This window comes from Buteo buteo, chromosome 2, assembly GCF_964188355.1.
Source record: "Buteo buteo chromosome 2, bButBut1.hap1.1, whole genome shotgun sequence".
Taxonomy (NCBI): domain Eukaryota; kingdom Metazoa; phylum Chordata; class Aves; order Accipitriformes; family Accipitridae; genus Buteo; species Buteo buteo.
The window spans coordinates 11,639,056-11,663,280 of NC_134172.1; the positions used below are offsets into that span (position 1 = coordinate 11,639,056).

The following is a 24,225-nucleotide window of genomic DNA, read 5'->3' on the forward strand; positions in this document are numbered from 1 at the left end:
ATTTAGCCTCTAGCTATGTACTCTGTGCTTGACAGTAATTGTCAGGCAGGCTGCATGTAAAATGACTCCTGTCACTTCTACCCACCAGGGAGAATAGAAGAGGTTGTCTTCCCCCAGAAAAAACACATTATTTAAAATAATGTGTCTGGCATTCTGTACATACGCGTGACCCCTACAACAAATAGTCTGACTAAAATCAAAACAAGAAACCTGTGTACTTTTAGTCCAGCACAATAGCTGTGTCAGCAGGACTGCATCTATCTGCTGGCCATTCTTTTGCCAAATGGACGAACATAAAATAGCTACATGGAGGTCTAAGTCAGCACTGAACCTAATCAGCCAAGAGTACTTTGACATTACCTTATATTGACCATGGTCATTTTGCTCAAACTTAGTACAAGCAAATACACAATTGAAATTATTTTATCATATGACAAACATTTTTAATTATTCTCTATTCTACACTTGAAATTGTGGCTAATGAACATATTTCATTCTTCCAGACCATTTTACTGGTCTAGTATTATAATGGTCAGCAATCTTAAATGTTTTAAAATTTTCTACTAATCAAAAATTAACCCTGCTTCTCAAACTATTGCAAAATAAAGTAAACACTACTACATTTTGAATCCAATACATCAACAAGTTATTTAAATTCAGGTGTTATGATTTTCAAAAACAAGCAAAAATTTTAGATGATTAGCATGAAGCACTTTATCAGACTCAGCATCAAAGAGGATGCAATCATACTGCCACTTAAATTTCCCGTATGAGTGTAAATAGAAGTGTCTTAATTTGCCTATAAGACCTCTATAACACCTAGTGACTCAACAAAAAAATTTTCAAATGGTCTTCTGAAATTATATGTTTATTAAATATACACATGACCCCCATAAAGACAAAGAATTAAATTCTGCATTGTGTTGTGGTAGTTGAAAACCAGGAAATTGCTTTAGATTAATATTAACTTAGTTATAGCTATTAAATATTTGTCACTACTCTATATTTTACATAGTACCATTTAGAAACAAACTCTTTATATTGTATTGCTGCAAAAGAAACAGGCAAAGCAATACCAAATCTGATAGCACATAAAAGTAAATGTCTTTTACGTAAGATGGACATATCTTATTTCTTATTTACTATTCTGAGTGAACCATAATTAGCCAGGTCTCGATTAAACTTCAGCTTTAACCTCTGAACTTAATAAAAATTTGCAAGATTGGCAGGAGTAAAATGAGTGCAAAGAAGGTATGGATTGACAAAAACAGAATTTAAACCTAAATTATACTTATATTTTTAAAAGATTTTAACACACAATGAATATCAAAACCCCTTTAGTTTTTGTATTCAAAGCATAAACTGATTTGAGTCATGCATATGAAATTGAAATGCCATTATGAAATGGAAATGACAGGAGATTTTTTGCAAGTCTAACAAAAATTGTACTTTTGCAACAGTAGTAACAGCAGCTGGCCTCTGCAAAATATTCACGATTATCTGAGCAATACTGATTCCAAAACTGAAATCCAACAATTTACTCTTAAAGTTTTGAGGAAAATATTCAAATTACAACCACTAAACTAAACTCAATAGGTGGTCAGGCACAGCAAAAATCAGTGGCTTATGATTTTCAGAACAGTTTTATGGAAACATTTACAGAATCTGTAACTGCTTTCCAGACTATAAAGATCTAATCCTAAGGTGCTTCCTCTTTTTTTGTAGCTACCTAATGTTAACAGGTTTTAAAAGAGTATGAAAAACCATACATATAAAAACAAATTGGATTAGTACAAGTTTGGGTAATCAGTGTTATTTTCAATACACTTCTTTATAAAATCTATTCTTATGCACACTTGTGTTTTGTTTTCTTAGAACAGACACCTTTTTCTGCTAATGTTTCCATTAAAGTTAGTTTCATGTTATTTTTACTAAGTTCAGGAGACAGAAGTCTTCTATTTATTTACAGAATAGACAGCACAGAAGCTTCCTAGGCAAAGCTGACAGTTACCCAGTGGATCCTGCAACCTCAGCCTTGGTTTGGAAGGACCTCTAGGGGTTAGAGGGTAATTCAGTGCTGAAGGACAAAATGCTCTGAAGAAATTTTAGGGCTTGATTCTTTGTCCAAAGTAGTTTTGCTATTGACCAGAAGTCACCCTTAACATAAAAGAAAAACCCACACCTGTTTATTTATTTAACCATTACTAAAGTATTTATGATCATTATCATCCCAAGTGACCCTTCATTTTGTTTATTCTGTGGGCTAGTATATTCCTGTAATACTGTATGTAAGAAGAGTCTAGTATTCACAGATATGATTACTTACAACTATATTAAAATTTGTGGGTTTACATTTTCATGATACAGGAGTCAGAGTACATTACATAATATCCAAATATGTATACTAGAAGAACATATCAGAAAACCTTAAACTGTACAAAAAATATAAAAACAGAACTGGGCTTAGCAAGTAAGTTCAGTAGCTTTAGAAACACTGAAACAAGCAAATGCAAATAAAAGTGGAATAAAGAACCCTAATTCTTTCCTTTTGTGAAGTTAACTTAAACAACACAGTAGCCATTTCTAAAATCTTGTAGTACTTACTTATAAGAGAATAAATATAAACTGAGATAAAGAGATGGATTACATGTTGTGGACAATTTACTTTTTTCTTATCAGTCACTTCTACACATTTTTAAATGGTGCAGAGAAAAACAGAATTTACTAAAAATATTGGAATTCCTCATGGTATTTAATAATCTTTATACAAGTAATTAATGATATCCCTTTTCTGACATGTTTCTCCTTCAATTCACCATAAACCTAAACATCACCCAAAAAAGATGAGACCAGCATTGCCTTAAGTATCCTTAATAATAGTAGCATCATTAATTTTGTCAGTAAGAGTACCTTCTTAGTGAAAGTTCCCTAACCATACTGGTAGAGATAACAACTTTATAAGTGCACAAACCTCCATATTTTCCTGTGTAAATGTGTACCAGCCTATGTGTATCCATGAATGTGAACATTCTCACTGCGTACTGATATTTTGCAGTGTCTTTGGACAGTCTGCAATTAATAAATTAAATTCCCACTGTGCTCTGCGAGAGACAATATAGGCTTATATTCAGGCCTAGTCCTTCTCACTTGAAGTCAATGGAAGAAGATTTTGTATTTATTTTAAGGAATACTGGTCTCTTAATCACATCTCATGAAAAGAGTAATGAAAAATGCAGAATGTGATGTAAATAAATATAGCATGACTTACAGGCACACAGAAAAAGCATTGGTAGATGGCTGCCCTGCATTACATTTTGTTGAGAGGGAAGGATTCAATTTAGACTCAATACAAGCAATCCATTAGTCCAGTGAAATGATCCACTTCACAGACAGCAGTAATGCATCTGTTTTCTAAAGGTAGCTACAGACATTCGAGACAGTGTTTGTGTCAGTCCTGGCCCCGCTGCCTTGACGCCACTTCTCTTGGGTAGTGTATCTGTATTGTGTAGTGGGCAGCACACCCAGCATGTTATCTCTGACAGCAGCCTAAGTATGAATGCTTCAGGAAACTGGCCAAATAGGGGAATACTTCTTCCATAGGTGATGCTTCTACATATGCACAAGCTGCAACAGTATCACCACATTTAATAGCTCTGAGTATCTTCCTCTAGATTAATTCGTCTTTGTATGACCCTATGCATTCAAATCACATAGCCTGTAACTTGTATATATTGGGGGTTTTGTGTGGTCTAATAAATCTCAGGCCAATTCACACTAAGATTAGACAAAGCTGTATTAACTGACCCTGTCATTATTTTAAATAATGTGGACACATTTCAGTCCTTTACATTCACCAGACATCTATCTTGCCATATATTAATAATGACAGAGAGCTTAATACCCTCTGAGGACAGGTAGGACATGTCTCTAGTTTGTTCAGCCTAGATAGAAGATGTCAAAATATGTCAAGGAAAGGTTGCAGTGAGGCTTGGTTTGGGTTAACACACCTTGATGTGTGTTTCTAGCATGGTCAAATCAAGCTATTCATTTTGACATTGTGCTGCCATGAGCTCAACAGAAATATAAAAGAAAAAAAAAAAAAGGGATGCTTACATGAATGACTTGACATGAACCTAAACCTTGATCTTGAAGGTTAGCAGTAACTAGTTTACTTATAGGAAAGAGACTGGAATTATATAGTAAAGGTTTAGATCTACAATTTGATGTGATAACAACATCCAGGTAAGTCTGTTCAGAGACTGTCATACTTGTCAAATTGATCCCCTATAAATACAGGCAGGAGCACTAAAGAATACTAACAGAAAATCTAAGTGACATAAAGCATTCAATTTGAGGGTGCTGTATCAGGAGCTTACAGTTAATTTGAAAATGTTAAGCAAATCATTTCTTTTTATAGAACCTGCTAATATACCATTTGACATGGAATAAAAATGGAACATTTTAACTCTGAGTAAAATCAAAACCCACCAAAATTCCACAGTTTCCACCAAAACTGTGGAAACAGACAAGTTCTTTCAGCAGAGAAATAATAGATGACATGCTTGTGGTATTTTTAAATAAGTTTTCTCATTTCAGTGCATTTTTAGCATAAAAATTTGGTACCTACTAATAAAGTGCCTGTTCAGTATTTGCTCGCCAATCTCTATCATTTAAACCTTCTCTAGAATGTTCAAAACTGCCCCAAATAGATGCCTAGCTGGAGAGATATATATGTCTGTGTGTATGCATATGTATATGTATCTCTCTAAATAAATATAAAATGTGTATAGAAATAAGTCCCCTTTAAAGTAAAGATACAAGTTCATATCCTAAAAGACAGCAAAAAAACAGGAATAAATACTTAACTGGATCTATAATGGAAACTCATTCAGCAGTGAAGATGCAGGCACCAAACTGACACCAAAGACAGTTTCTACCTAATCCTTTAACATTGTCTTCAGAGAAAGCATACAGATGAAAACTTAAGACGTACCATAAGAAAAGTATTTTGCCACCTTTCCTAAAGTATGATCTCAGTTACTGTAACTTTGAGGGCAACCTCCTACATCATCCGCAAAGCATATTGTTGCATGACATTTTTGTCTTCAAAATATTTTGTATCCAATTACTTAGGATTTCATTTTTAGCTCTTTTTGTTGAAATTCTAGGTCAAATAAAAGTGAACTATACTGATTCATGTTAAGATTTTTCGTTTTGAGGTGCTATCATTGAGCACTAAGATCCAAATTCAAAAAAACATCTTCTGTGTAACACTTGGCTGATGCGGAACCTCAAATGCCTCCTGAAATCTCACAACTGCATAATTACATTTTTTATACTGTCTCCCATGAAGAGACGGATTTAAACATATGCTTTCCTGTTTCCCTTTTCAGATTTTATTCTGATAATTTTTGTCCCTTCTTTAACTACAAAAAATTCAGTATTTGCATAGGAACAGCTTATCTTCTGACAAGCCAGCACTATTGTATCCATTTTTTGACTTGCCAACTTTAAGGTTAGAAAAGAATTACTGTCTTGTCCCATTGAAATAATCAGTTTATGATCTTCAGGCAAAGAATATTCCCTGAGCAATGACACTGGTACTTGAGAAAAAAGGACAGGGCCCTCAGGCCATGCTGCTTGAAATGCAATCAGTTCTTGAATTTCCTCTTTCCCTCCCTGCAACATGCTATGCATTTATGCCATATACTATGTTAGATATCTATGATATTCTATCTATTGTACTTTTGTTAGTAATTTTTTCAGTATGTGCTTTCCACAGCTCTATTCTGATTTTTATCCTCACTGGTTTATTATTTGTTCTTTTCCAGGCTTTCGTAAATGTTGCTACTACTTCCTATTTCCAGTTTCTCTTTGTTCATTCCTGCAAGTACAATCAACTTGCAATTCATTCCCCTCCTTCAAATTACTAATAAGTATGTCAAATAAGAACTGGTTTTCTATTATATTAGTTCATCTGCTAATTAAGTATTTCTCACTACTTGAAATGTTATCTTTTGTTAATTTGAATTTTTAAGTCTTGAATCATTTTCACTCCACATGACAATATCTGGGTTGAATGACAGTGTCTTAAAATGGCTGTTGCAGCAGTAATGTGTGTGCATTCCCAAGCTGTCAGATGATACTGATGTTTTAGAATGTGTCTTCAGAAAAGTTGGGAAAACAACATATTCTATCCATTTTCTTTATTATCTTTTTTCAGCTACAGTAATGGCTGGGCTTTTAAATACAGAAAGAGATAGCAAGAACTGCATGTCTTAGCTAGAATGCCAGCACATCTCTGCCAATCAGACAGAACAGGTCTGCTAGAGCTATTCCACACATACTAAAATCCAGAAAAAAACAACCAGCCAAGTATCTTTATTCATGAGAGGACTTCATCTGTTCATGATAACAAGAGTTTTACTGACACTGAGCTCATGCTTGTAAACAAAATCTTGCTCTGTTAGCCTCAGTAGGAAAACAGACAGAGAATAGGTAAAACGTGATAGAAAAAGTACTTCTCTCAACAAAAAGAAAAAGAGAGAGTATCTGCAAAGTGAACAAATTAATTTTTCCATTTATAGTGTATTTAAGATATCTTGATAGCTTTTCAAACCACTTCTAATTGCTAACACAATTTAAAGTCCAATATAAATCTGCAATAATTCCAATGACCTAAATTCATTCTATTTTACTTAAACACATACCAGCAACCAAGTGGTGCATGTATTATTAACAGATTATTACAGTATTAGGATTTGTTATAACAGAAACTTCAAGAAATAACACAATGTAAAATATACTGTGCACAAGCCAAGTAACACTGCAATATTAGAAATACAGATGCATTACTGCAATTGCCAACTGTTCATAGCCTTGAGTTTCAAACATTTATGATTTTATCTTATATGACATTTGCAATCCAAGCATATGGCAATCAATGCTACCAAAAATTACTACAGATTTTCATCAATTATGATAGACTGAAATGGGAACTATTTAGAGGCAGAATATGTCTGATGACTGTATTGAACACCAGCATCGAAAAAGTATTTTCTATGCAGTATTATTTCTATTCAGAAAAAGTATTTTTCCTACCTTATAATCATCTTCATAGTCATTATATCCACAAGTACTTAAGATGTCAGGAAAAATATCTGACCATCCATTACTTGTACAATTTTTGCTAATATTTCCTGTAAAGCAAAATTTGAGAGTTTAAATTAGAAAGATTCAAAAGTCTCCTCATCAATGAATCTTTAGACAACCTAACTCTGTCATTCTCTGTTAATATCCTGTATTTCCTAGCAGTCCTGTTAAAGCAACCCAGCCATTTTCTTTCATGTGCTCTTCAATCATATTACTTCGGCTTTTACTCTTGCTCTGAGTTGCCTTTGCACTAGAGAAAAACAAAAGTAATTCCAAGAGGTGATGGCAGGCTTCTGCTTTGGTATAACAGCTATTTCTGTTACATCTGCAAAAGCCTGAAATATTTTGCTCTTTTATCTAAAGTATTTTGGGGGCACTCTTTCAGCTCCTTCTAGAAAGGGGATAATTTGTAGGTAAAGTAATTTGGTAGAAAAGTAATTTAAGTGAGAGTTGTTCTAACCTCCTATTTAAGCTTTTCTGAGAAGGCAATACCAAATGATCTACTGAAGAGTTATAAAAGCTCTTAGATATTATGGTGATGAATTACTGCTACAGCAAATGTTGGTAGAGTTGGTAATGCACTTGAAAGGCCAAATTATGTGATAGTTTGAAGAACGAGGAAATAAATATGCATGCTGAATCTCACTCTTTGAACCAATCACTGAAAAAATGTAGTCCAAGGAATGTACAGGAGATGTGCAAGTACGGTTGGAAAGGAATTTTGAACACCTATTAATTTCAGAAAGGATTTTTTGGTTGGAACTGAGAGTAGTTGTTCACTCTTTTCCCAGATGAAGTCATGCAGATGAGATCCAGGCAACTCATGATTCTACTCCTTAATCTAATTAATATGAACTAATGTTCATACAGTATGGAACAGCTTCAATAGGAGAAAACTGAAGAGTCTGATGTCACAATAAGGAATAGTCATTAAAATTATTATAACTTACTCTTACAATGTTAAATCATAAGCAACTTCCTCTCACCCTTCTTACAGCACTTTTTATATCCACGATACTTGAAATCTATAATAGCATACTGCTTTGGTTTGTAGTATTCTTTAACTGACTTAAAGATGCCTGGTTTTCACCACAGAAGAACAAATTTATGTGTCACAGATCAACTTTGGCCAAGAATAACCAAACATGTTTACATACACTCCAAACTAAAGCTTTTGTGATTTTTATCTTGCTGATTGGTTACTGGAATTTCTTCTTTGTATAAAGTCTTCAGAGGAAAGTTGTAAATATCCTACAAATTGTTGACCAACCAGCAACCAAATCTTTCTAGCTTATAACAAGGCCTTGACCTCAAACCACAGTGTCTCCTCAAACAACAGGACCACTTCTGCCATTTGGCATAGACATGGCATATTTTAAAGAAAACGTAACCTATTTATACACTCTGAAGAGTCTTCACTTTAAAAGTACATCAAGATTCTCTGACTAGGCAGAGCAGAGGAATGTATTAACAGAACCACAAATTACGTCAAAGCCAATTTTGCAATAAAAAGACTCCATGTACTCAGGATGCTGAAGTATTTTCTACTATAAATACTGTAAGGCCTTCTAACTTAAAGACAGTTAGGCAATGTTCTATGGAAGACATTTTTTATTACTACACTGTCGTTCCACGCAATTAAATATTTCAGATGGCAACCTCATTTAAAACCTGTAATTTGACACATACATTTGAATAAAAAATTAACAGAGTAACTTTCTGATACTCATATACTTACATCATCATGTACAATACAGAAAAAACATTATAGGATAATAGGATTGCTTTTACAGTAAAAAGTCACTTAATATAAAGTTACTAACATTCAATAGAGAATTAATTATGTGGTATGCTTAAACTATAACCTTGACCATCACAGAAGAAATTAGGAGCCAGTCCTCCAAAAGTTGTAAAGATGAGAGGACTACTTTTTAAAATTCACAATTTAAATTAAGAAATCCTTTAAAGAATTAATGGTATTTAAAAGCGTACTTGTGATTTGGAATACTTCCATGAAAAATAAGGTAGTCTAGATCATCTTGTAGTAGAATTTTAATTCATCTTAAACCCTGAGAAAACTACAACATACATCTCACAAATCTGGTTAAATAAAGAGTTAGATTTCTTGTTAAAAGACATTTTTATAATTTCCTGCCATAAGAATCAAGTAAATTTGAAATGTGCTGTGTATGAATTAAATAAACTATATATTGCTGAGCATAATCAAATTATAAAGGTGCTGGCTGAGATAGTTAGATCTTAATTGAATCAACCATGCAAGTTGTCTGCAAATTATAGAAAGACAAGATTTTAAAAATCCTCTTAATTGAACAGGTACCTCTAAACAACCACCCTGTTAGTTCCACAAGCAAGAAGTAAATGGGTAGCTATGAAAAAAGCTGTATACGTGAAAAATACAGCAAACTATAAAAAGGAACTGATCTTTCAGTCTTGATGACGTCATGCCCAAGTGAGATAGACTTGTAATGCATTATGAAGTTTTCAGACTTACATATTTATTGCAGTTGGTTTGTAGGAAAATTAAAATGTTATTGTAATATAAGATACTGACAGTTGTTAAATATCAAGCACCCAAACTCCAGAGAGAGCATGCATGCTCTAGCTTTTGGCAAATAGAAGCAGTGTGATTTAATTCAGATTTTGAATTTTTGATACTTATTCATTTGCCTTGTCTCATGACACCACCTTAATATTTTTGTTTGAGTCATCTGAATACTTTTATAGATTTCACAAGATTTAGTGAACATTACACATACCTTCCCCTTTATAAACTGTTTAGACTATCCATGATAAACTAATCAAGATTCACCAGCTCCAGGAATGAAAACCTTTGCTCATCTGTAGATTATTTTACTAGAACAAAACTTAATCAACAGTTTTGATAATAAAGGTATTTTAGTGATACCCCAAGCTAGCCTCTATGTCAAAAGTGATATTGTTAAAAAGCTCTCCACAGAGACCTCAAAAGCAGAATTAAATTACTGTGTTTTGCATCTTCCACCAGCTCTTCATGACAAACATTTCTCACATGAGCAATGGGGATAAGATTTTTCCTGCTGCATTTTGAGATACATATGTGAAATGCTATGTGTGCATCTATTTTTAAAACCGTCAGTAAGAAGCCAAAGTGCAAAATTAAACCACAGTATGATGTATTGACAAGATGGTGCAGAAGACAGAAGACTTAAAACAGTTAAATGTTTCGGCAGTCTGAGACACTGATGAGCTCTTTTCAAGTTCCATTAAAAAAGCAGAATAAAAGGTTTCATAAGAACTACCTTAAATTGCAGTAGTGATAATTTTTAGGTATTAAGTGTTAATGTTGGGTCATTATTTTCATGAAGGCAAGGCAGAGCTCCCCTCCTAAGCACAGAAGGAACAATCTGCATGTGACGTGCTGACAACTGTTAAAGATGTCAGTCAGGATCAACCGCCTTAATAATTAACACAAATAGGTCAAAAAGAGCAAGTAATGTCTTCAGCCTTGACGAGTGACACTATATCAGAATATATCTTTTGCATCTGACTCAAAGAACACCATATGGACCACAAAAACAATTATTTGGTCTTTTCATGAGGTACCATGAACAACTCTGTTAAGAATCTATTAGTTTAACTCTTTTAAAAGAAAATTAAAACCTTAAAATGCAAATAAACCATTTTTAGCACGTTATGTTATAAAATAACAAAGAGAAGACAGCAAAAATACACCTTAAAATGAAATACCTGGTTTGCCAGAAAAAAGGCTAAATACTTTTGGACAAGGGACAGTGACAGTCTCTCCAATCTTTGCAGGACGCCAACAGGTGATGTTATCCCAAACTCCAACACATCCTGAAACAAAACCAGCAGTAACAGACTTGAAAGCTCAGTCTGGTCCAAATCATCTTACTGTATTTACCTCATAGAGACTTGCTGGAAGCTTTGGATAAATAGTTCAAGAAAGATCAGACTCTTTCATGAAAGTTGCAAAGATGGTATTTCCTATGAAAATGTTAAGGGATTCACAAGAGTCTGCTGATTAATCAGCTTATTTTTAGGTCAGTTAAAACATTGTTTGCAAAATGTCTCATTAAAACTATATCATTTTGATGGGATCATGCTAAGAAAGATAAGAAATGCTAAGAAATAACTTCTGAGTATCAATATGGATTATTAACAACTCCAAAATTTTGAGAATCTCTTAATCACAGTCAAAATGAACTTTTTTATCTGCAGTAATAGGCAGATTGAACATCACAAAGAAATATTTAACTAGTTCATTGGACTTGGCATCACAAATACGATAGGAGCACAGCATGACTGGAGAATTTTTGGAACAAAGGGGATGGACTTACAATATCATCTCTCCTAAATTAAATAACAGAGATTTGAACAAAGAATGCTTCAATGTATATTGATTTCAGGAAGGGGGTGGTCATAAAATTTTATAGGCATGTTTTATAGTAGTACTAGTAACAACTTGTTACTAGTAGATAGTAACTACTTGTTACGGCTTTGCCCATGCTGATGTCTATATAAATGTGGCTCAAAAGCAGTATCTTGTGAATGCGCATATATCTTCCTATAGCCTGCTACAGCCACTTGGATGAACCATGCTCTATTTGTTTCAGGGTGTCTACTTATGATGCATGCCTTCTAAGCTAAGTGAAGAGTTCTGAAGGTTTCTGAATATAAGCCTTATGAAGAATTAAGAGGACAAAGAAGTAAGGAAATGTTACTCATATTAACTCAGTCCAAGTTATCTCAAAAAAAAAAAATGCAAAATTCTGGGCATTTATGTCTTCAAATAAGGCAATGCACACTTGACAATTTAAATTTGTAATTAATGCTAGAGAGAAACAAAACTTTTATCCTACCAGTATTATCTCCATAACATTATTAGAAAGTATAAGGGACAGTTTATGCCTTTCAGTAGAGAACATGAAACTTGGACTAGGAACTGCTCACATCCATGTATAATACTATTCTTCAGAATATTTATAATATTAGCAATTCACTATTCATTTACTCCATGTTAGTGAGGTCATACCCAAAATCAAGCCACCTGAGTTAAAGGAAGCTGCAAAAGGAGTATTTAGAAGTTCTATATTTGTATTAAACCATCTTAGTGCAATTAAACTTGGACAGCTTGGGTTGACTTAGTGTCTAGCATCCTACTTTCAAAGTTTAAGTTACTTTCAAAGTACATGTAAACTAGGGAACCCAAGAATGTTTTACAGGACCGGCAGTCGGATTGCCCCTGGGGGTATGTTCTAGCTGCAGCATGAAGCAGAGCCAGTGGCATAGCTTTCCCATGGGTCTTGCTTTCCTTTGGAAGACATCTGTGTGATAGCTGGGAAGGAGCCTCTGTGCTGTACTAAGAATAGGGTTTGGAGATGAAAAAAGATAAGAGGACGATTATGGGGTAAATTCTGCATTTGGTCACCAATTCCATAGAGTCCCCGTTACACAGTTTCGCAAGGAAACGCTATTCTCCAGAGGAGTCACTTGTTCATGGGGACTGGGTCTTTCTTCACTCCTCTTAGGATTATACAGCTCTAAATGCAGCATCTGTTCTATATTTAGAAAGATGATGCCAAAAATACGGGATTAGTAATGGGAACACTTCACAAAGTTTATCTGTGTGGGTACATGACATGTAATGCCTTATTCTCCACTGCCTTGTATGTTGTATCGATCTCCAAAGAGGTATGCAAAAAATGTATTAAATGTTCATTACCTATCACACACACACCCCCATACACAGTTCAATGCCTTTTCCAGTCAAGCATCAAAAACCTCCAAAGACGGAGATATCACAATCTCTCTGGGCAACCTGCACACACACAACTTCCTCGATGAAGAATTTTTCTATGCATCTAAATAGGATCTCCCTTGCTGCAGGTTGCTTTGAGTGCTTCTTGTTGTGTTTCTTGCGGGGTGCGGGGGGGGTGGTGTCTGTTCACATCTGAGAAGTGTCTGGCTCCATCTTCTCTGCAAGCCCATTAGGTAGATGAAGACAGCAATCAGATCACTCTTCTCCAAGCTGAACAAACCCAGCTTTCAGTAAGTCACTATATGCTGCATACACCAGTGCCACCTCCATGCCCTCTGCTGAGCCAATTAATGGCTTTCCTGTATGCAGGAGCCCAAAACTGGACACAGTACGCTGCTGAGATGCAGTCTTACAAGTGCCAAACACAGACAGACAATTGCTTCTCTTGATCTACCAGTTTGCTAATGTAGCACAGTATAGGGTTAAACCTCACCTCCGTAAGGGTGCACTGTTGACTCATGTTTAAATTAGTATCTTTCTAAAGCAAACTCCTAAAATGGGTCAGAAGAATTTCATCCTATAAAATGCTTATTTCTTCCCAAGAGAGCCTGAAGCTGTTAATCAAGTTGCAGAATCTAGACTCTAGGTATCTGTATTTACTCCAACCATTCCTATCCTTATTTGCTTAATACTATGTGACTAACCTCAGTTTGTGAAGTTCTCCAGTTACCTGAAGAGGACTAATTGTTTTGGTTCCTTTAGTAACTCTGACTCCTAGCCAATATATCTGACTCCTTCTTTTAGCTTTACCTTAGAGTAAGGGAGATGTACTTAGGACTAGGAACTGTGAGAGTGACATTCTTTTTAGCTGTATTCCACAGTTGGCTGAGAAGTTATTGTTCCCATTGATAATTCAGTCTTTTCAGTTTTCTGGTCCTTACCTCTTGAATGAGTGTTTTTAGCAACTGACTCAGAGTCAGTAATAGTCTCTGAACTCCATAAACACTCCTGTTTTCCCCAATGATCATGCAGAGTTTGTTCTTTCTAGTGTATGTGCCCCTACAGCTGGTTCATACATTTCTTTATGAATTAATTAATGAGTTTTCTGTATGCTCTGTTTTACCTGTCTACCTTGTACTGCCTTCTAGCACTTGTGGCTGTTGTTTCAGCATTAGTAACGATATCTCTGAGATGATGTTGACTTGGTCATCTGTATATAATTTAAGAGGTTTACATCTGAGCAAGTCATCTTCATACCCTTTGAAGTCAATGGAACTTAAACATGTCTAGGTGCTTCCTGAGTTGCAGTACTGGATCAAAATCAAGTCCAACTCTCTATGATGTAACACCAGGGCTTATGAAAAGTAAAAGAATGTTTACCTCAGTCAATTCAGGTCATGCTTCCTTCCCAATTGATTTTAAGCCAGAAACAACAACAACGTGACATACAAGTAATCAGAAAGACAAAGAAACTATTTTCTTCATCTGCCAGCACTCAGAACTATACTGACAAAATGAAACTCTTTTGGCTTTGATGGATGTACTGCCTGAGCCAGCATAAACAAGCCCTGGAGTACACAAGAATAATCAGCATCTTGTGTGACTTCAGACCTTTTCAGTTCATCCCCATTTCCACTAACAAGTGACAGCTGAGATGAGTCATTAAAGTGTTCATGCACGCTCATAAAAACTGATGACTTTCACAAATTTTCCCTTTTGTTCAATATACTCTCTGTAAGATGGTGGATTTGCTACAGTAATCTGCAAACAGTTCAGAGGCCTTTATAAATTTTTGCTACAGTGTTATATGGACTGGGCTAAGGTTTTGCTAAAAAGGCAGCTGAACAATGTGGACTTCAGAGCTCCATTAGTAAGTTTTCCACAAAAACCCACAAACTCTTATTCAAGCTTCAATTACATGAAATATTAGACAGAAGAACTGCGGCCCAAGTCCTATTCCCACCAAAATTATTCAACACAATTTGTACCAGATCTCAAAGCTAGCTTGCAGGAAGGAAATCAGTATACAAGTTTTTGACATTCGAAATGTTACAAGTTACTAATGTTTTCTGGGGAATGTATTTCTTAACTCCATTTTTCCTCAGTATTTTAGGACTTTACAGGCATCTACAGCACAAAAAGAATGATACTTTTCCAGACTCCTTAAATCAAATAGATGAAATAACACAAAAGATGTATTTCCTACATCTAGACTGCATTCAAATGCATCAACAATCATGAAAGTGAAAGTTGAGTGGCTGTCATCAGAATTCCAAGAACATTAAGCCTCAATTTATGTATATTTACAGGCTTATTTATTATGGTACAGGAAATCTGAGAAAACTGTTGAAATGTCCTGGAGGCATTTATAGTCACTGAATGACTACAGTGTGCTTCTGAAAATTGGTCTAGGCCTGAATGCTGAAATGATGGTGTTACTAGTGCACTGCTAGAGGCTGCTACAACTGTTAAACAATATGCACTTTTCCAGGCTTTCAAATCATGCCCTTCCTCATTTCCTCCTCCTCTTATTACTACAGATTTTTGACAATATTGCAGTCATATATCTTTTTCTTCTCTTAGCAAAACATACCCTTGTGCAGAGGTGGGACACAATTAACAAGTCCATTCTTCCTACACTTGCATCAATTTGTCTCTTCCATCCCAACAACTTTTCTCTATTGTACAGCACAAGCTTAATTGTGCACAATTGAAATTAGCAATTAATTTCCCACTGATCTTGGAAATTCAAGATGTGGCACAGCTGGAGACGTTGGTGAGTCTCACAGGTCTTCAAGTAGATATTGCTCTTTACCCACCATAGTATCCTTTTACAACAACGACATACACAATATTGTCAGAGAGTGACAGAGAATGATTCACTTCACCCTAAACCACATGAAAATAGGCCTAATTAATTGCTCCCAACAATTGCCTATTTCTCCCCAGTGACTACAGAGAAGCCTACAGTGCTATAAATACACTGTTGGAAAATGAAGGTGCAATAAATGCTGTTAAATGTGTCTCTTTCTGCACATAGAATATCTAACTTGATCAAGCTTGATATTCTCCTCTCTACTCACCTACTCCCTACTACCCTTTGCCCAGCCATTAATTCATTCAGTGTCAGGATTTCTGGACTGTCATCCATCACTGCTGCATTTCATAACATCATTATGTACGCTCTTATTCTCTGGAGGTTTTACCCATCTCCCACATATATAAGCCTGTTTCCTACTGTCTCCAAAGGATATTAATCAAGTAAGACAAAAACATTGTTATTTTTAGCTTTAAATAAGGTTTTAAGTTTTAGTTCTAGTAACGATTTTACCAATAATTCTATAGAAAATATCTCACAAATAAAATTTAAATTGCTCCAATATTTACTTCATGTCTGCAATATTCTTTATTTATCATATTTTAAAAAATATTCTGAGCACCCAAAAGTATTCTAATGTACATTTTTATCCTTTTATGTTCATTAATGGATTTAGTCTCTATGTTTGCATCCTGCTTCAATAAATTCTCAAGCCTGGAATGTCTTTGCCCTTTCATGCTGATATGTACACATATAAAACCAGTCCAGCTCTTGATCTGTCTAATTCCTCAACTTTTTCTGTGCATCTCTACTACTATACTCTTTACATTCTTCTTTACCTATTAATAAAGCTAGCAAAGGCAAAAAAAGAAAAAAAAAAAAACGTTCTTCATCCCTATTTCTGTGGTGTCTAGAAGAACGCTCCTGCACCCTACATATAACAATCTGTTTTCAACCTCTTCATTTGCATCACTTATTTCTCTGGTCTGTCATTTGCAGCATATGCAAGGAAACGATCAATCTTGCCAGAAAACCTTTGCTCAATGACTTGCTCAAAAGTGTGTCACTCCTTTACTGCTCTTCCCTCCTGTTCTTCCAGGTGATATTGCAGATGCTATTCTTAGCTAGTTTCAATGAGATCACTTTATTAGAATGTTTGGTCTTTAATGCTTATGATGCATTTGCAGATACTTCATAATGAAAGGAAACGTAACAGACTATAAACTACGCTTTGTCTCTCATTTTTTTCAGCTTACCTAAGTATTGCCACCACATTCACTGCATTGCTGAGATCCAGCCTTTGAGCAACAAGTTTGCTTACCTACATGTGCTTCTTCACCTATAAAAATGTGTAACACACTGGGTTTGTACTGCAAAGTTTTGTTTATATACATATTTTATCCACATATTAACCACTAGGTGGCACTTTGCATTTGGATTTTAAAAATTGCCAATTCAAAGAGAGGTTTAGCATTTTTAAACTGTCTAGGCATGCATGATACATGAAACAAAGAGAGAGTGCCTTGAAAATCAGCCAGAAAGTTGTCAGCTAGTCTCGGGTTTATATTTCGAACAGGGAAACATTCTGATTTTTGTACTTAACTTGACAAAGCTGAAGCAATCTCACCTCTTATGGGCAATGTTTTCTAGACTGTAGGTCTGAACGCCACATCATGTAATTTAGGCTGCAGGAGCATTTATGAACATATACGGACTGAAATTCTTTCTGTATTTTCACACAAGTAATAAGAAAGAAAGGAAAAGGAGGGGCTAGGGAAATAGCAAGCTAGCAAATGGGAAGCAAAGCAGACACACAGCAGAACTGCTTAAAGCGGTAACAGGAGTAAGACAGTAGCAAAAATGCTGTTACTTCAAGATACTTTGCTAAAGTTATTTGCCGTCTACTTTTGTCAGGACCCTGAGTGCACTAATAGGCCTTAACGGCCCTGACGAGCCTGACGCCCCTGCCCAGGGTCCCATCTAAGCTCAGGTCTGGGCCTTCAGCCATGCTGTGGGTGCACCTGACTTCAGCTTCGTCACAGCAGTGCCCGTGCCCGCCTCTACCCAGGCCCCGACCCACCACCATGGCCCTGCCTGGCCATCCCGGGGCTGTGTCCGACCCTGGTTCCCTGCACCAGGCCAGATCCTGACCCCACACCTGCAGGCTCATGTCCCCAGCCATCCCTACCCCAGGGAGGTTCCCGATGCCGCCCATGGCTGCCCTCCGGCTGCCTTGGCTGGGGGTGGGACAGGGTCTGCCTGCCAGGCCCTGCCTGCCCAGGGGCCCCCAAACCCTCTCCCCAAGGAGCTGAGAGTCTGCCATCATGTGAAAATGGAAACACCGGCTGCAAAATGGTCACGAAGCGGCTCCAATATGCCCATGTTGAACCAAAGCACTGATGTGAAATCGTGCAGTGTATGCAAGCCCTGATTATTCAGAAATACTGAGGAAATGCGAATGTAAACTTTTTTAATTACCTGTCAACAAAAACTACACAGCAAGTAGAATTTTGGAAATCTACAGTATACATCAGATTTAACTAGCTAAACAGAATGACGAAAGCAATAGAGTTTATCTCATATTCACCTAAAATGTTTGCAGTTTATAGGTTTTCAAAAGCCAGTCCTATTACCAGGAATGGCAAAAATACTGACTGAGCTTTCTAGGGGATTACTGGCTTTTCCAAATGAAACATTTCAGAAGAAATGCCTTATTTCCCTTCTGAAGAATAGTTTCCCATCAGATAATCAAAAATCTATAGGCCAATTTTATATTTTAATGTAATTTACGTATTTTTAGGGTTCTGTAAGGAAATATGAAGTTGCCAGCTAAACACTTGGAAGAAAACCCTCTGAAAAAGAAGGGTGAATACATTGCCATCCAATTTTTCCACGACGTAAATCCTGCTTTCCAATTACTCCAAATGTTCTTTGGACACAAGAGCATTTGTTTTTGTATGACTGGACAGCATTCTAATCTTACCATAAGAACACTGTTTTCTATTATACTGCAAAGATATTCATGGATGTATGGTCAAAGCTGCAAGAGGTACCTTTATCTTTGTTGCCCCAATGTAGACACGCTGTACATTCTTCAAAAAATACCAATAAATATCAATCTTCCCATCTTCATATAAACTCCACCACAAAATATTAAAAGTCTCCGTAAAATATTGGGACCATATACTTCTGTTAGTTTGGATTATGTCTAACCCATGTGCTATTTGTTGTATTAGCTGAAGCCTTTTTAGTGTTTTGGTATTCAAGATTGCTTTCTTGTGGTATTTGAACTTTGGATGTCATGGAGAGCAGACTGCCATGGCCACAGCTGTCTTTATCAGGACTCAAGTGCAAAACTATGCAGGGCAGTATTTCTTTCAGAATCTTCTGAAAAACACAATAAATTTACTTATGGCTGTGCACTTTCCTTTTTCAGGGCTCCAAATGCCATTTATTAATGTCTACAGCTGAATTTCTATTTACGTTTTGGGGGGGTGGAAATTTCAGACCTTCAAAATTGTAGAATATATCTGTGGCCACATGTTGCCTCTCTTCTTTCTAAAAAGTTTGTTATTGTCACTCTTAGTAACCTTTATTATGTGAGATTTTTGAATAAGGCTGACCAGGACATTTTCTTGGTCTTCACCATTTATTTCCTGTTGGTTAATTTTCAGTAGGCAACTCCTTTCATTCAAGGTTCTTTCTCACCTATCGCTCAGCCTCCTCAAAAGATGAGCCAGCTCTGCCTCTCTTCTGCCCTCAAATAATTACGAATAGCTTCCACAAAGCCCAGACAGTCAACACCATAAGGATAATCAGTTTTATGTGGTGTCATTAATGATGACACTTCAATTAATGGAAGCCAAAACAAACAAACATTGAAAGCAGCCCCTTCAGCTCCCCTCATAAGAAAATGTGCGAACCAGAAAGTAGCAATATGCCTGTACTACAGCTAGAAAAGCAGCAGCACAGAGGTTCAAGAAAGCTAAAGTTGTCCTCTCAAGAGCTACTGGTGCTGCATGAAATGAAGTTCCATGATCCAACCATCTCATTTAATTCTACTTTTAAAGCTACCTCAGATAACTCTAAGCAACACTGCAGTCTGAACTACTGACTCATTTTACAGAGAAAATAGCTGCAACTCCCCCCCCCCCCCCCCAAAAAAAAACAACTGATGGAAGACCTTGGTAAGATTGGGAGGATTAAGAAAGGGGGAACCTTGAGCAGATTCCTTTTCACGTAGCAAAAGAAAGGCCTCATCTGGCTTTGTGTAAGTCTCCTGTTTACTGATGGGGAGGAGAGAGTGATCATCAGGTTGGCTTAGTTATACTCACAGTCAGGCCTTTTGAACGATAGAGAGATGTGTGTGTCTGTCTATGTGTGGGTTTGGAATGCAAAATAGGCACCTTTCTTACTGGAGAAATAACCTTAACAGCTTAACCTTAACCTTGCTTTAAATTTATGAATAAGTAAGAGTATCATTTTGGTAGTCCTGTCTGTTTTAATTTCCCATTACTAGCTGCATTATAAAGCCTGAGAGGTTTATGAAATTCTTTCCAAAGCCATTTCTCTTTCCGTCTACATCCCTTCCTCAAAGTTAAGATGTTGTATCTAAAATTAAAAATGTTGTCTGGCATATGGGTCTCACAAAAACACATTTTGGAAAGCAAGAGCCGAAAAGACTCATTTAACTGTGCAGCCACTCAGTCCAAAATGAATAAAAAACCCCTAGACTTCATTTTTTCATTATGAAATCTTTTTAGAACTTTTTGTTGTAGAACCCTGTTATAAAGTCTACTGACTGAGTTTTAACATTTTTAATTTCACTTTTCATTTAAAGGTGAACAGAAATGTGTCAATTTGTTTATAAGGAAAAATTCTAAATACTGAGCAAAGACAGAAATTTGCAGTGAGCCAATTTTTATGTATTTTCAGTCACTTTTATTGGGAGCTTTCTACTTTTTGTAAGATAAGCCATGGGTAGTAAATAAAAAATAAATTAGTTGTTTTCCATATGGACCTCAAAATCTGTAGCTATTATGAGCTACTTAGAGTGCAATTTATCTGCCCTCCAACAATAAGTGCCTCCCAAAAATCCTCTCTTAGGCTTCCAGCTAAGGTGCATCCATACCTCAGGTGTCAAATTATAGGAAGAAAGAAGAAAACACATGCAGACAGAATCTAATGCAGTCTCATAAAATAAACAACTAGATTTGCTACAGAGCCCTATAGAGAGGAAGACACTGCCACAGATCTTTGGAGAGTGACTTTCTTCCCTGAATGGAGTGTAATGCTCTCCACTAATGGATGAGTATGTGCTAATGCCTGAAAATCCCCCAAAGGGTGCAAAGCAGGAGGTCCGGATGTCAAACAGTTTGATGTTGGCAAATAAGCAGAATTTAGACAAACTGGGTCCTGTGGTTTTCACATATCCTTAACATTGTTCAAAGGATATTTACACTGTATTTATACAGTGCTTCCTTGCAAAACACACCATTGCTTTATTAAGCCATGAAGTAAGCAAGTCCTTCATAGACTTCATGGTCAGTGATTTTAGGTGCACTACAAAAACTACTCAGTGAAATTCTTCAGCCCATGTTATGAGAAAGCTTAGGTAAGATGACTATAAGATCATTTTATTATGTAAAAAAAAAAAAAAAAGCCACAATAATCTTTAAATCTTTCCTTTATGTCTCCTTAACTGGGAGCTGAGAAGTATTAGATAAGGTAATCAATACATAATTGCCATCTAGGTCAAAGGAGAAACTGTCTGTCCCATAAAAATTGGATCCTTGAAAATTCAGTAGCTGTGCATGCCAGCCAAATTCTGCAGCATGTTACATAGAGGTGTGAAGGTTTCTGAGGTGCCCAAGAAGTTAATGAAAAAATTCCCACTGATTTTGATAATGGAGGCCCAAGCCTCCAGTGGCAAATCTCAGTGAAACTTTATTTCCAAATTCTAGACAGGACCTTCACTAGATTTCATTACAGCTTTTGTTAGGCAGGTAGCACATACTAAAGTTAGAAAAGCATGACAAGAGCTGTATAACCATCTTTTCCATTCAGGAAAAAGTGAAATAGGATTTGTGAATTTATTGTAATGAATTATGTTTCAAATGTACTACAAATTTTAGGTGTGGAATTAGGCCTTGGACTAGTTCCAGCTTGCCAATTTTCATTAGTAATTCTTCTTTATCAGCAGTCAGAGTATCACTGTGACAATCTGCAAGTCTCTGCTCAAAACACTACTTCCATCTTTGTATGAATACAGAGAGTTTATTAGGAAAATAAGGACACATAAAGAATGGGTATTTTTGGAAATGCAAATGTGTGTATTTAACATAGGCTCTTCTGAACAGGTTCTTGGTAAAGGTACCTATAACACGAAGCATAGGACAAATTTTCCTATAACATTAAGCATACAGTTTTTAAGAGTTCATTAGCACAGGGGCTTTATTCCAGTCTCCTACAAAATGGATACTCCCTTAGTTTCAGCCAGGCATTCAATTAAATGTATAAATCCTTCCACTGCTGTTTTATCACTACATGCAGGGCTGAATCAACACCATCAGACATACTGTCTCCTTCCAAGACATGAAGTTCTTGCACAGCAGTTTGCCTTCAGGAGGCACCCCTCTTCCAGTGAAAAGAGGATGTGAAGAAAATATTGACAGAAAACTTCGTTCTTCCCCTAGGGAACCCAAAATAAAACTGGTGTGCATCACAAGGATACCCTTGGAGCAGCCTAGCATCTGGATCACAGAAGTGGATCTTGAAGAAAGCTTGACTTTCAAAGCCATATAATAGCTAATAGCGAATTTATTAATTCAAGATTTAATTCATTAAGCTGAGCTAGCAATTATTTCTCCATCTGGCTTCACACCAGTATTATTTATGTAACAGCCATCTCTCTTCACCACTCATATAAATACAAAAATCTAAATGTAGATGAATTATTGCAGTAAGATTTTGCTTGGAGAGATATCCATGTAAATTACTCACTGTCATTGTAATTTTTCTAATTACTGATCTGGAATAATGAAAAGGAGAAATTACAGTAAAATACAAACTGCTGATGATCCTTTTAATTATATTATTGTATACAAATTGATATTAAGAGTATGCACTGAGGGAGTTACACATTTAAATCATGAAGAGAGGTGGAGAAAGCGTCATGAGTTGGGACTCATGTTTATGCTCAAAGGGCACTGCAGATGGCAGGTCCCTGAGGTACCATAATCATCTTCAGAGTGCATTCAAAACAGACAGAATATGAAAAACCAAATACACTATGTATCACCCAGTTCAGCCAAAGGAAAACAACTGCACTGCAAGAGCTTTAGTATTGCAAGGAGCCCAGTTATTCTGAGATGATACATACCTGGACTACCATATCAAAAGGCAGGACACCGATGAGGCTTAGACCTTTGTAGAACTAATTTGAAATTAAATACTTCCAGCCATTTAAAGATCATTTAACAACAGAAATTTAATGATTAGTTTTAGATGTAGCATTACTTTGTAAAAATCAAAACTGTATTTTGAACAGAAAGATGTCCGGTTACCTTTGTATCTAAAATTTATTTCCCCTTTATCTAAGTCGTGCTGAAAGCCTGTCCTTCATTTCAGTACTTTACATGTTACCAGAGGAGTGCTGGGCAGAAAACATATGCAAATGAAGCACCCCAAGAAGCACTTTTACCTTTTCACCAGCATGTGTGTAGAAACTGCTTTCTGCTCACAAGTTCTGGCACACGGTTTAGAAAAGGTAACTAATCATAAAACATTAATACCTTTGTCATTAAAAAATATATAAATTAATAAATACACACTTCCAACTTTCCTAAAAAGCCAAAAACTTTTAACCAAGTTCTGCCCTAGCTACTTTAATGTTACAGATTTGCTTTTTACTTGGCTGTCTGCATTTACCTGTCAACTTTGTATTTTGCTTGCTGAACAAATAGCTTTATCCAACTTACAAGAAAATGCCTTTTTTCATAATCTTATGTTCTACTCATATGAAAATATAGCAAGGAAATCTAGTAAAATCTAAAATTAAAAAAATAATAAACTACATCTCCTTCTTTCATCTATTAAATTACAATTGGCCATATCAGCATCTATATATTTATCTTTCTATGTAGAAAGAAAATAAAGTAACACAGATAATTTGTTTTTTGAATGTAACACTGTCCAGTTTTTCCTTTGCATGACTCTGTGGTACTCTGGGTGTGAATCTGATCTTCTGTCTGAAACACCTTCTGCCTGAGAAACCCAGAGATCATTCCCACCACTAGTACTTTACTTTCAACCATAGCTAGAGAGAGATGCTTGGATCCAAGGCTTTCAACTTTTCCTCAGACTTGTTCTTTCTGCTGGTCCTGCCATCACCAGCCTGCAGCTTCTCTGCCGGTCAGAAAACACTAGCAGCAACAGCTTAAAACATGAGAATGCATTTGCTTCCATCTAGTGTCCC

The 24,225-nt window shown here is 36.0% G+C and overlaps 1 protein-coding gene across 1 annotated transcript in view; it reads right to left on the reverse strand.

Moving 5' to 3' along the window:
* The window catches only part of VIPR2 (vasoactive intestinal peptide receptor 2), a 64,424-nt gene that overhangs the window by 36,562 nt on the left and 3,637 nt on the right, over positions 1–24,225 (reverse strand). The window contains exons 3-4 of the mRNA XM_075045545.1: positions 10,900–11,007; positions 7,102–7,199 (exon numbers count right to left, since the gene is read on the reverse strand). Of these exons, the coding sequence (XP_074901646.1) occupies positions 7,102–7,199; positions 10,900–11,007 (206 nt within the window). The remainder of the gene's footprint in view (positions 1–7,101; positions 7,200–10,899; positions 11,008–24,225) is intronic.